At 46.7% G+C, this 14,681-nt stretch overlaps 1 protein-coding gene across 2 annotated transcripts in view; it reads right to left on the bottom strand.

The window, feature by feature from the left end:
- Nucleotides 1-14,681, bottom strand: part of LOC138569361 (uncharacterized) — a 309,424-nt gene that overhangs the window by 23,083 nt on the left and 271,660 nt on the right. For both annotated transcript variants that reach the window (XM_069647278.1, XM_069647279.1), the window contains exons 49-51: nucleotides 10,973-11,091; nucleotides 6,363-6,533; nucleotides 2,111-2,313 (exon numbers count right to left, since the gene is read on the bottom strand). In XM_069647278.1, the coding sequence (XP_069503379.1) occupies nucleotides 2,111-2,313; nucleotides 6,363-6,533; nucleotides 10,973-11,091 (493 nt within the window). The remainder of the gene's footprint in view (nucleotides 1-2,110; nucleotides 2,314-6,362; nucleotides 6,534-10,972; nucleotides 11,092-14,681) is intronic.

Raw genomic sequence — 14,681 nt, 5'->3', positions numbered from 1 at the left:
AGCCTCGTATTATGCACTGGCCTCAGGATAGGGATGGGCCTCAGGACATTATAATGGAAACCATTGCAATGTCGGCCATAAGGTAAGCAAGCAATGTACTTAATAACCTTTAATGTATTGTGCTTCTTAAATATATCCCACACACAAAAATATCTCATTAGCACACTATTTAGTTTTTCCTTGTTTAGTAACTGACGTGATTTGATCAATTATATATAGACAATCTTTTCTTTACATAGGGCCTCATTACATGGATGGCGGTAAGGATTTACCAGTACCGGTAAAATACCGGTACCGGTAAATCCTTACCGCCTTACTATGAGTTCCCTTTGCGGGTTGGGGGATTTAATGCCTGCTGTTTGCAGGCGTTAAAATCCAACCCGCTAAGGGACCCAGGGAGCTAATTACGGTACCGCAATTTGCGGTACCGTAATTAGCGCCTTCCCCATTCCCATTGAGCCCTATGGGCCAAAAATGGGAATGGGGAAGGGCAATGGTGGAAGGGGGAATTACCGCCCTGCCAACCTTGGAATGGGGCGGTAATTCCCCTTTCCGCCAAGGCGGTGCCGGTATTTTACCGGCATGAACCATGGCGCTAATAGCGCCATGGTTCTCCGCCATCCGTGTAATGAGGCCCATAGTCTATGTTTTTGGACACTTTGGGAAGTCACTCTGAGGATGTAGCCATTAAGCCATTACCCTGTGGTCTTGGGCTATATACACACTGTGACTGTATTTGTGTTTGGGTTTCTGTAGTAAACACCTAGCTAGGATGTAAATGTGGGGTTCACAGAGGCCATTGGAAGGTATGGTTACAGGTTATAGCAGCAGGGATATCCCATACCACAGTGGTGGTATATACCTAGGAGCAGCAGATACTACGTGTGCCCTGGGAATTCCCTGAAGAGGAGGCTCTTGAGTTTCTTCCTGAACTAAAGGCGTGACTGGGATGCTGTTCAAGCAGGCTATCATTTATTTATTTTATGGTGGTGAAGAAGACATAGCACATGAGGTCTCGGTTTTGCAGTTTACAGAGAAGTTTGACAAAGAAGTAGGTCTGTGTTTCTAGAAGGTTTCATATTTCAAGCTAATCTCACATAAGGAAGCTATTTGGCTGGTGATTTGTCTGGAGAACAAAATCACTTCTAATCCAGAAGCAGTGCCAGTGCATCCCTTTTGTTTGTACAGTTTACAAGAGGTGGGCAAAATTACTGACGGTGAAGCAGAATTGCTGAAATTCGCCTCCAATTCCGTTTTGATGACAGGCATGTTTTTTCCTGTTACGCCACTATTTTGCCAAATTTTGTTTTCCCCTGAAATTCGTTTTCCCCCACGAAATGTTACATTTTCTTTGACCAGGTAAAGGTAATATTGGAAAATATCAGGTGGAAAAAGGACTAAAATGTCTAATTTCGCTCTGCAGGCAAAATTGCCAAAGCAGCTGAATTTTGTCGAGAAAGCAACCATTTTTCCATGCACCGAAATTCAGCTACTTCGTCCTCCCCTACAGTTTACCCATTGATTTCCTGGAGATTATTCTGAGGGCCTCAGTGGATACTCTTTACATATTCTAGACATGTGGAGAACCAGCTGTGCAGGAATCATTTTAGCTTTGTGAATAGCTCATGGGTTAAGTGCCTGCGAGGAACATGCGTGTAGCCTGCTCTTTGCAGATTTTGAACCCCAGTCAGTCTGGTCAACCTTCTGAGGTAAAAAAAATTGACAACTATTAAATTGGAGAATTATAACATATTTCACTAAGTGGCATATAAAAGCTGATATTATCTGAATGATTCGTTACTCTGCACAGTCTGCTGTATCATCCCCAAGCAATTGAGCCCCCACTCTTTCTGTTTACCCACTAGTAGTACTGGTCAGAGGTAGTTTGATAGCATGGGCTATAAGAAACCTTCATTTGCTTGGTCTGCTCACTTCTGTTTTAATGTTACTTTTAATATATTGGGGTTTCACAAATCTACCTTTTAGGTCGAAGCACCTACAATCATTGGAATTGTTAGGCAACATGCTAGCGAGCATTCTCTCTTTTTTTCTCCCCTGTGACACTAACACCAAAAATGTTGTTTTCTTTTTTCCCCCGCAGAATACTTACATTGCTTGATAAACAGCGCAGGACACGTTGAAAGGCACCATCTGTAACATAGTTGCGTTGATGTAAGGCAACACAAAATCCAGTGTCTTAAGCCACATGGTCACATTGGCTATCGGCATTATGTCAAACTTCGGCCCAATAATTTCCAAACTATTCATTAGTAATGCTTCGGCAGCTCTGGTGTTTGACAACACGGTGCTGTCCTGAAAGACATAAACAGGCCACAGGGATGGTTTAGAGGGGAGATATTATGTTATGTTAAGAGTTTTTATACTTGACCATTCACCACAATAGTGGTCCTGGGAATTAGCTTGTACACAAATCAGCATTACAGGGAAGTAGTGAAATGAAACAATTAATCAATATTTTTTTATTTTTCAACTGAAAGTCACTATAAACATAATTATCACAGTAAATCACAAGACATATTAATAAAACAGTTTTGCAAAATTCTGCGTGGATCAACTACATTTTATGGAACAGCCATCTTGCTAAACAGGGAAAAGGAATGATGGCAATAGAAAAACAAAAAAACACAGAGGCATTCCCACAGTCCTACTTTGGCTACTGAAATTAGTGGATGAGTAGGTAGTTGTGTGATGGGCTTGAGGTCTTCTCAAGCGTACCCTTGAAACATATAGGCCTGTTTGCACGTTAGGTGTTGCCGAAACCTAACAGATGTAACAGCCCTGTTTGGATTTTATGATTGAATCCTTCTGCTTTGACGATTGGGTCCCCAGTGTTCTATAATCATTGACAGTCTGTTCTAACCCTCGGCTCTCCCTCCACAGATGATGTCCACATCTATGTTAGTCCTTTGCAACTCTACTGTGCCCCAGGACCTGGGTACCAAGATGTGTTTCATACCTCCTCAAATGTCGATCAAGTAGAAATACATTCCTAAACAGATTATTTTATTTAGAAGTTTTATAACACTCCAAATATAAGTATGTATGTATGTATGTATATGCGTGTACAGGATTGTTAAAGCACATACCTAGCTGGAAAGCAACAGAGTGCTTTACATAGTGGACACGCCCTGGAGGTTGCAAGCCAGAGCAGGCAGGTGGAACAGGGGAAAGGGACCATTCACATCCGATCAGAATGCAAAAGAGCACATTCCTGGATGGGAAACACCATAGCACAGCAATTGAAATATAACCGGAGAAAAGGTAGCAGAGGAAGCACACTCATGCTTATTATTGCTGAACTGGTTGATTGTCTTACCGTAGGTGAACTGTTGACTTGTCCTCCCATTTGACGGGAGATGTGACAATGGCCGCCTTATGTGCAGTAGGCCCATGGTGTTTCCCTGAGTTATCTGAGATGGCAACGGGAACACAGCTTATTTTCCTAAAACAATCTGGCACCTGTAGCCCCTGCTTTCTATTTGGGATTCTATGAAGGTGGGGGTTGGTGAGTTCTAGGCAGTGGCGTCGCTAGGGGGGAGCCTGGGGGGGCCGGGGACCCCCCTGTGAAACCCTGTGCCCCCCTTTGTGCCCCCCCTACCTAAGACGAGCAGTGGCCATGTTCTCCCCATACATTTGTCTGTGCCCTCCCTACTTTTGTCTTTGGCCCCCTCTGTGCTCCTCCTAAATGTTATTCCTGGCGAGGCCACTGTTTCTAGGGGTGATGAGAGATGTACCTCTGGCATTGGGACTGGCCACATAGATAGCTTTGCCAGATTGAAAGGCTGTGTTGGACCTAAGCGTCCTTTTGAGGGGTTCTAAGGGGGCTTGAGTAACTAGACTTGATGGGAATATTTGATCAAATGGAACCCTCCCTTTCATGTCTCACCAGTGGTCACACCTGTATGCATATAACCTCCATATCAGACCCATCTATTGATCAACCTGAGGTCATGAATCCCCACCTAAGCCTTTATAAGAAGTGATTTGATAACCCATAAGCCACCAAGCCCTAGCTAACAGAATACCTGTGTGCAGCGCGCCAACACCTTAGATGCATAAGTATTTAACTGAGGAGCATGTATCGCCACCCCAAGTCCATCAATCAGCCCACATGAAAAGCCGACATATGGGTGATATGAACTGTGACAAAACTATATATGCACCCAGCTCTCACAGGCAAGTGTCGAGAACACTATCGCGATATTTTGCCTACATCAGGGCTGCTAGACTTACGATATTTTAATATTGCAAAATTTGTAGAGCTTACAAAGTCTTAGGGCCTCATTACGACCATGGCACTAATGGGTTAACAGCGCCATAAAAGGCTGCAGCTCCGTTAACCCATTAGCCCCTTACTACGAGGTCCCTTTGCGGGACCCGACCTGAACGGCTGGTCTAGACCAGCCGTTAAAGTAGGGACCGCAAAGGGACCTTGGTGCTAAGTACGGTACCGCAATTTGCGGTACCGTACTTAGCGCCTTCCCCAGTCCCATTGAGCCCTATGGGGCAAAAATGGGAATGGGGAAGGGCCAATGTTCAATGGGGAATTACCGCCCCGCCAACCTTGGAATGGGGTGGTAATTCCCATTGAACATTGGCGGACTCGTTACGATACCGGCACCAACCATGGTGCTAATAGCGCCATGGTTTAGCGTCAGTATCGTAATGAGGGCCTTAGTGTCTGTTTTTAAAGAAGGAATGCTATCAATGATTTTCAAAAAGCTAGATGTGCAAATACGTTTTACGTAATAAATAACATCAAAGGACACGTGGGCGATACTGATTTCATATTTATGTCTCATGTAAATATTTGAATTATCAAAGTTGTTGTTCATACTTGCTAAATGCTTGCATCAAATCCAACACATGGGGCCTCATTACAACCCTGGGGGTAGCCGTGCCTGTAAAGCAGGCACAGCTGCCGCCGGAGTTGCATTTTTTCCGGCGTCCAGAAATGGGCAATTAGCAGGTCATTACGGCCTTGCCGGACCCAATATTTGCCCATTCCTGTTCGCCTGCAAACATTCTTTCCCATTCCCATTTCAGCCCCATACGGCTCAATGGGAATGGGGAAGCCGGATGCACCGGCACCGTTATCAACGGTTCCTGTGCATCTGAAATGCTGTGCTCGCGGGTGCCTTTCATTCCGCGAGCACAACTCAGAGTTTGCCGGTCCGGATACAATGGTACCGGCAAGCTTGCCGGTACTGTTGTATCCGGACCGGCAAACTCGTAATGAGGCCCATGGTAGTAAGGGGGAAGAAGGCAACATTTAAAAAGCTTCCTTCGTAAGGGACTAAGCCAGGCCTCACATGTAATAGGCTAAGTAAAAGTGATTTCTGCTGTATTCTGGTGAGAAGAAAGCCATAACCAATATTGTGGGTACAGTAAAACTGTACAAGGAACAGCAGTCTATCCTTTTCTTAAGTCTTATCGTGAAATACAGCCCTTTTCTCCATTTCAAAAATGCCCGCAAACTCTAGGTGGATGAAAATCTGTCTAGAGTCGAGGACAGTGCTCTGGTTAGTGGTAGGGTGACCTTATTTTCAAAGTCAAAAATGGGACAGGCCACTAACATAAATATAGGACTAGAATTTGACAGTGGGTGCTATGGCTACTCTTCAGTTGTGGAAAAAGGGCTCTGTGGGGTCTTCCTGACTGTCCTCTGTATATAAACTGTGCAGATTTGGTTGTGACTGTGAAGCATGTCGAATACAAAGGAGCTTGTGCTCCGATTGCTATCCTAGGCCTGGCTATTCAAACGTTTCTATAGCAGCCTCTGTGGCAACGTCAGTTAATACGTGTGGCTTCTAACTGAGAGGTTGGCGGTTTGAGTCCAGTCAGGAAGGGCAATAGTTGGTCCTAAGTGTCCATTTCCAAGTATTGAACAGGTGTTACATTAACGTGATGTATAACTGTTATGTGGAATTGTACAGACGTTGTGCTTCACCTTGGGAGTGGAGCTCATCTTCATACTGTCACTTCAGTTGCAGCTGGGATTCTGCAAGGTCACCTGACCTTCTACCCAAAAACGGGGCTGGGTTTCGCAATGAAAACATCTCTCAGGAAAGGAGAACAGATGGTCAAATTCTGAAAATGTCCAGCAAAACTGGGACATCTAGTCACCCTAGACACTCGAGTTCCCAAGTACCCCTTGTAGATTCCACCCAATAGCCTGCATACCAGTCAGGCACACTTTCCATAGCACCTGTACCCATGCCAACCGATAGTTTTTGAAATTACACCCAATGTAAATTCCACCCAATAGCCTGCACACCAGACAGGCACACTTTCCATAGCACCTGTACCCACGCCAACCGATAGTTTCTCAAATGACTCACCAGCATTACATACGATCTAATAGTCTGCAGGTAATGGTTCATGTATTGAAGGTTTGTGGTCATCTGGTGTGATTCAAACATCAGATCGATTGAAGATGCGCTGTGGATCATGATACTCTTCACAGTCAAGCTGGCCAATTGCTCACCAGTGAGAATGTCATAGCAACCATTCTAAAACAGAAAACAAAAGTGTTAGGCTGCACATAAAACATGTGTGCACAGACAGCACAACCTATGTCTACAGACACTCAGACACAGTTCCATATTCATAAAGAAACACCCAATTCCACATTGCCTTACAACCATAAAGACACACAATCACCACTGCATCTCACATGTGCCTACATGTCCAGGCACAGCACTCACAACTCACCATACTAACTACAATGGCCCACACATGTACAACACACACACATACACACACACACACACTCATATTAAGTGGGTACGGATTCTCACATTTGCTTTGTTCTCTTTATAATTCCTGAAAGTAACTTCACTGCGGTTGAAATTGAATCATAGGAGGCTGAAATGTCTAGACAATGTGTGCAAAACCGCAGATTAAAATGTGCGTTTGATTAAATAACATTGGGCCTCATTAAGACCCTGGAGGTAACCATGCTGCTTTTTACAGCATGGCTACCCCCATTCCGGGTACCGGGTCTGGGTTCCCTGAATGGGGAAATACCGGACCATTCCGACCTTGGCGGGCCCGGTATTTCCCCATTCAGGGAACCCGGACCCAGCACATCTCCATTCCAATTTCAGCCCCCATAGGGCTCAATGGGAATGGGGATGATGCTAACAATGGCCCGTTAATGACGAGCCCGTTGTTAGCATCGTGGTCTGCTCGCGGGACCCGCTAAGCATGCCTGGTTTTAGCAGGCGTCCTTAGCGGGTCCCGCGAGCAGGCCTCGTAATGAGGTTGTAGGGGGTTAATGGGGCGGGCAGCTCTACCTGCCCCATTAACCCCCTACCGCCACAGTCGTAATGAGGCCCATTGACATTATGAATTACAATATACATTATTTCATTTGTTATTCCCTACATTCTATTTTTTTGGAATGTATTTGTATAACTTCTTTTGTTTCTATAGGATCTAGTACAGCTGCAGACTGCAAGCTTCCCTTGGTTATATGTTCTGGTAGTGCATCCAATACCTAAGTATATACTATTAGGGAGCATTTTACAGGATATTATTAACAGATAATTGACCGCTGCTCATGTTACAGGGTCTGGGCCAAAGATGAGAGCCTCGAATAATGGCAAAGGATAATTATCTCATCATAATGGCCTGATATTATTATATAATGTGGCCAGTGTAAGCAGCAACCTACTACTGCTGCTGTGAGTTTAAAAGTAGCTGAACTAAACTGGTTATTGTTGAGAAAAGTACTAGATAGGCAATGTCAATTTACAGATGTAATATTTGATCACAGTATTAGTTTCCAAGTCGATACAGTAGATCAAAAGACATCTTTGACAAGCTACACAACTGCATGTGTATCTATGAGACTGTCCTTGGTGGTTCACCTCATACCCAAAAGACTGCCATCAGTTTGTTCAGATGGATACCTCCCAATCACCCCATGCCTGTTATTTGTGCAGTCCCACTAACATCCATCCACTCACTCAAGATCCTTGTTCTTATTCTTCTATCAAAGGCAGCCATCAGCTCAAGGCCTGCCTCACCCTAACACAAAACATGGATGTCCAGCGCATACCTCAACTGTACCCCATTGAAACTGAATTCCTCCTCCCCTCCAAAGACACTGAACACATCTTCATACAGATATGGCTGCCCACCCTTAACCTGGAGGGCTTCACCGGGCTGCTAACACCATGCACCAAATGCCTGGGACTGCACTTTGACAGTCAGATCTCCTTCAAAACACACAGAGCAACCAAAACCCAGACTGCTTGGTGTCAACTTTCTTATACAGAAAATCAAGCCCTTCCTTCAATGGGCCTCATTACAAGTTTGGCGGTAGCCTTTCCGGGAAAACCGGCAGGCTGCTGCCAAACTTGCAATTTATTCTGCCTCCTGCGAATGTGAAATTGCCGGGTCATTACGGTCCTGCCCCATAGGGCTCAATGGGAAAGGGGAGGGCGGATGCACCGGTACCATTCAGAATTGTGCCGGTGCATCTGACATGCTCTGCTCGTGGGTGCCGGTACAGCCGCCAGGTCAGACCTGGCGGCCATAATGGCACCCATGATCAGAACTCGTAGTTGGCCGGTCCGGGAACTACGGTACTGGCAAGCTTACTGGTACCGTAGTCCCTGGACCGGGGAACTTATCAACAGTATTTTCTCACCTGGATGGTGGGAATGCCCTATTCACCAACCTACTCACCGTTACCCTGGTAACAATGAGAAGCGTCCTCCATGCTGCAGACCACCTCAACTAAGGTTTCAACATATTTTACCACATTACGCACACACTCATCGTACAACATAGGTTGACCATAGAAACACAGATTGGGCCACATCACAAGTTTGGTGGTATTGCATTGGTAAATCTGCCAGAATACTGGCAAATGTAATTACTGTCACCTCCACCTAGTCCATCGGAATAACCGCTGGATTATAAATGGCTGTATGGCAGTGTTTGTGCCCATTTATGGAGTACATTGGACACTAAGGGGATTTCAGCGGTATCACCACTGGCGATATTTCTGCTGGTGGTAATTCTGCCGATTTTGCCAGCATTTGGTGACAAGGTGGCAGAATTACCTACAGCATTTTCTGGTGGTTTTTCCTGCACCTAACCACCAAAGTTGTAGGATGGTGGTGCAGTAATGTGACAGTAATGCCGTGGCAACGACATTACTACTGCATTACCGCAGTTATTTCCCACACTGCCTTACTTGCAATGAGGCCCATTACCTTCAAGACCAGCTGCATCCTTTACAAAGTTGACATTTGTATGCTCACCCCTGCCTAGCCAACACGGTCACCATCACTGGTGGCCAACGCTCCTATAATAAATTCGGCTGCATATTTTTTTTAATGAGTGGGGAGGCTGCCAGTGCAAGGCCCGGTGATACCCCCTGCAACAAATGTCAGGGGTTGCTGGGGCATACCCTGGCAGCCCTTGCAGCGGCATTTTTTAAATAAATGAGGGGGGGGGGCTGCTAGGGAAAGGGCTGGAGATCTCGCCAGCAACAAATCTCTGGGTCGCCAGGTCTTGTCCTGGTGGCCCCTGCAGCTGCATTTAGTTTTTTATTGAGTGGCTAGGGGCGCGAGGGCAAAGCAGCCCCTCAGCACTATTGGAGGGGTCACCAGGGCTTGCTCTGTTGGCCCCTGCAGCTTCCTTTTTTTTTATTAATCAGAGGAGCATCCCCCACCCCTTAAACAAATTCTACTGCAGAGGCCACCAGGGCAAGACACAGCGACCCCCCACATTGTGCTGGGGGTCGGCAGGTCTTGGTGCGGGGCCTTGCCCCGATAGTGATTTGTTTAAATAATGTAATGTAGCAACGGGGCCGCTGTGCCAAATCCCACTAGCCCCCTAGCAACAGGGTCGGAAAGACCTTATTTGGCCTCTTCAGCCTGGCCCTACATTCTTTGATTAGCTAACAGTGAGAGATAGCTAATCATAGAAAGTGTACTGGAATTCGACTTCGAGTAAGTGTACTAGGAAGTATTCAGCTGAAACAAAATAGCTGGTTTTCAGCCGACATTCTGCCGAATACTTACTCGAAACTGATATTCAGGACACCCCTAATTACAACACATTGCCTAAAGGTTTTGGGCAGTAAGCAATTACCAACAGATAGTGCCCTCCGTCAAAGAATTTGAGTTGTTGAAAAAGCAGGGGACAGCAAAAATGTAGCTCTCTTTTTCTTAAATTTGGTTGAATGGAGGAAGGAGGTTTCTGTATGTATTGTATATTGCTTTAATGCTTGTTGAATGATTTTCATTTGTATATTTTTGTTTATGCTGTAATGATAGGATTGTGACTAGGGGCCACGCTTTATGAAACACGCACTATCTGTGTAATGAGAATGCGCAAGCAGGATCTAAGATATTGAAACCTACTTGTGCCGTCCATTTATTCTTACAGTATGCAGCTGTTTTCTTCCTTTTCCTTCATCGTCTTCACTTAATGTTTTACCTGATAGTGCACTCATGTGGTTCAAAGCTGTGTGCTGCAAAAACCACTCACAGATTCGCCCACTCGCTCACTCACTCATTCGCTCACGTCATGACAAGATCCCCTGCGCTCTTTTAGAAGACCAAGTTAGTCACCCAGTTCTGTCCAAGCACATCTCAGTATAGCACAGAGCCTCTTCCTGGCTATAAAAACTTTGCACCCTACACTGAGCACTCACTCAATATACTGGATTTGCTGGTTTACCAGCACCCCAGATGGATCATTCTGCGCAAGGACAACCCTATAAACACTTAGAAAGAGAGTGCGATAGAAAATGAGGTAGAAAGAGTGAACTAGGAGCAGGTAGGCAGTAGGAACGAGAGTAGACATTGAGGGGGAAAGAGAGGAGTCAATGAGGAGCAAGAAGGAGGAGTATCAAAGACTGGCATAGATGCGTGATGGGTGTCTGAGAGGCAGAAAGAATGAGTGAGGTTATTGCTGGACTACTCACCCCAACGAAGTTACGCTTTAAGCTAATGAAGTTATCAATGCTAGCCAAAGCAGAAAACTGTCCAAAGAAGGTCAACAACCACTGGCTGTCTGTAGTGCTTCCATTGTAGCATGCCACGCCTATAGAAAAATTAAAGATATTTTAATACAATGATACATTTACTGAGCATAGTGTAATCCTAGAGGCGGACAAGACACAACGGGGCTCATTATGACCTTGGCGGTAGCCATGCCGCTATTGGCGGCATGGTTGCCGTCGAAATCACGTCCAGGTCCGGGTTCCCAGAATGAGGAATTACCGGGCCATTCCGAGTTTGGAAGGCCCGGTAATTCCTCCTTCTAGGAACCCGGACCTTCCCCATTCCCATTCAGCCCCCAGGGGGCAGAATGTGAATGGGCAAGGGAGCAAACCACGGGCCGATTATGAGCGGCCAGTTGTTTGCTCCCTCCTCCCCTCGCGGGACCTGCTCTGCATGTCTGGTGAAACCAGACGTGCACACCGGGTCCAGTGAGGGGACCTCGTAATCAAGCAGGACGGGGTTGATGCGCCGGCACCTTTACTGGCGCCGTTAACCCCGTCCTGCCTGGGTTATAATGAGGCCCAACATGTTTACAGCGAGCCAAGCCAGTAGTCTGGCATGACTCCCGAGTCAGAGCACAAGCCATGGCCTCAAATATGTCATGTAAATCACGATAACATGCACTTATCGAAAGATTTTGCAGTCGTTATGTTCATAGGAGTTGCATCTGAAAATCTGCCACATGGTCATTTTCATATCCAAACGCGGTACAAGGAAGGCATAGCTAAGCCGCTTGCTTTCACTGTGAGTCCAATGCACACACTGTTATAATGTTATGCTTTTTGACCAAATTATTCTATTACTCCAGCAGCCACAGCTCAAAAAATTGAATTAGACTGGTCGCTCTGTCTCTATTACATGATCCTGCTTACAAGCCCCCTACAAAGGAGTCCCCCCCTATCCCCAAGACGTGCAACCTGAATCACACTGGTGCACCCCAAATGTGGAAAAGGATGATCTCATCTTTGAGGAGGTCCTCTCACGTTTAAAGTTACTCTATAGTTACTTCTAGACGAGTACTCGAGAAGTGCACCTTGTATTTCTATTTATTGGAGGTCAATGCTGTCATTTGGATCATAAATGAAGTAGACAATCAGAGTGAATAGAGGCAGTCCTTGGATAAGGTGTCAAGCATAAGATTGAATGAAGTGAGGGGAGTGGCTAAGAAGCCATGTAAGAGGACGTGTCCGACCAGGGCTCCGGCCAATCCGAACAACATCCTGTGTTAATCGTGCTATATTCGCAAGATTCAGCCTACAAATAGTCGCCCGTGCAGGGGAAGCAGCGGTGCATATCCTGGGAAGATAATACGCGGACCGCCTGCGTGGAAGAGATATTAGAGCCTGCTTAGGAACACGAGGGTTTGCGGCACACAAAGGGAAAATGGCCGCTGCTTGAACGGCTGACGAACAAAGAAGAGTCTGGCCCATGTCTGGACTGTGCCGGAGGTGCGCGGGGAGAGTTGGGCTCCCGGAATGGGGGCCCGTGGCTGGTCCAGTGGTGCAGAGCTGTAATCCTGCGAGTTGGGGAGCCAGCGTGTGCCTGCGGGAACCGAGTGGGGTCTGCCCGTGACGAGGAGCGTTGTGTGTGGATAACGAAGAGGCCGGGCCTGTCCGGAGCGCATCATTGTCTCCACCTCACGGGCTCCGGCGAGCGCACTACAAGAGATGCGCGCCGGGAGGTGAGGCCGCCGAGAGAATAGACAAGCGGCCGCGACATTTGTATCCAGGCCAACCTATTGTGATTTGAGGAACTGAGCCTCGCAACTCAGAATCTCGCCTGGAGGCAGCTGGGAGCGTTCAAGTCTATTGGAGCTGACCAAGGCAGGACCAGCTGCATACGCACAAAGAGGAATCCGGGTGGGAGCAGTGCTGGAACACCTGGGTGCAAGTGACGTGCCCACACAAATTAGTTGGACAGTACAGACATTTAAAATTGTCAACATGCCCCTCATGATTCAGAACAATGCACAGTTGTCATAAAGGCAGTGGCGAGGGAGACACCCCCTAGCCTGGGCAGTAGGCATACAGGGGGGGCGCAGAGAAGCGTGCCTGGCACCGAGCTCCACAATTACTACCTAAGTGCAGGGGGCAACGGTGACCAACTAGAACATTTACGTGGGAGGACACAGCCCACTCCAGGAGCAGATCTGGCCATATAAGAGATCTCCTAATACCGCTTATCAGGGCCCAGGCACCAGAAGCAGTCTAATCTTGCGAAGGCCAGAGACCTCAAGTGGCCGGGCTCATATATGCAGCCCGGATACACAGAGATGTCCAGCACACTGCCTAGAGCGAAGGGCAAGCAAACCACGCTTGATGAATATGCCAGGACATCGCTGGGTGTAGAAGGGACCATGAGCAAAGACAAAACCCCCTCTGGGAGCATGGACACTATGAGCAGAGACCAGGAGATCCTTGCTGTGATTGCTGACTTAAAAGTGGCCTGGGAAACCAAAATAGGACTGGTCATGAACGAGCTGAAGGCCGCACTAGAGCTCAAAGTCGGGGCAGTACAAGAAGAGGTAAACCTCCTCCGGCAAGATGTCAGAGCGCTGGCTGAATGCACAGGTGATTTGGAAAAAGAGGTGGCCCCGAACATAGCGGCATGCGCAGATCACAATGCCCGGATGTGGGGAGGTTTTGGACGTAGCTGAAGATACGCCTTGCGGAAAAAGGAATTACTTTAGAGGTAGAGTCAGCTTAGGCATGCATGCTGGGGAGTTTCACCAGGCCACGTAACCTGAAGCACATCAGTAAAATGAAAGACCTGGCCTACATTCTGGCCAAACGGAGACTCGCAATGTGCTGGAAGGCAGCCCAACGGCCTACAATTGAGATGTGGTGGTCGGACCTCATGAAATGGGCAGAGGCAAAAACGGCTGCTTGGTACGAAGCAGTCAGCAGGGGGGGGGTAGGAGGTGGGACCCCTAATAGCATGGAGACAATTGGTGGCCTCGATGATAGGACCCTCCCAGGCTGACCATAGTGAAGATGATACGGAAGCAATAATTGAAGTAGACACGCCTGGAGATAAGTAGGACAATGACGCTCGAGTTAAGGGGTTGGGAGGGGGGAAGGACCGAAATGTTTAACTTGTAATATAATGATTTAAGCATACATGTGAATGTCCTTATAGTTTGTAATGTTTGGAGTTTTTGTTGATAAAACAATAAAAATTGTTTACAAAAAAAGATCGAATGAAGTATACCGGATGATGAAGGGATAAGAGTGAGAAACAAGAGACAGGGACGCGATGACAGAAACTATTATGTTGTACATGTTTTATTATGATCCCTAAAGCCAGTATTCACCTAGTTAACATTTATGTATTTACGTAGGGTAGTGCTGAGGGCGAAGGCAAGAGAGGGGAGTTGGGCGGTTAGTGCAGATAAGCTGGTGGTGGGCTTCATGGGTTTTGCTTGAAATGCCACCCGAGATGGAAGGGAAAGGGCTTTGTGGGGGCTGGATTTACACCGTCAATTTATATTTTCTGAGACACAATATATTATTACATGATGAACAAACTATCATAAAGGAGTCTGAAATGCCATGGCAATCCACAGGCTACTACTTCAAAGGCAGCATATAAGAACATCTGGAGTGAAGTACCATGTGCCAACTAGGCACA

The sequence above is a fragment of the Ambystoma mexicanum genome, chromosome 2q (genome assembly GCF_040938575.1).
Source record: "Ambystoma mexicanum isolate Mex_15411 chromosome 2q, UKY_AmexF1_1, whole genome shotgun sequence".
NCBI classification, from domain to species: Eukaryota; Metazoa; Chordata; class Amphibia; order Caudata; family Ambystomatidae; genus Ambystoma; species Ambystoma mexicanum.
Note: the sequence above shows the minus strand (reverse complement) of the source record. Positions and strands in the feature narration are given on the sequence as shown.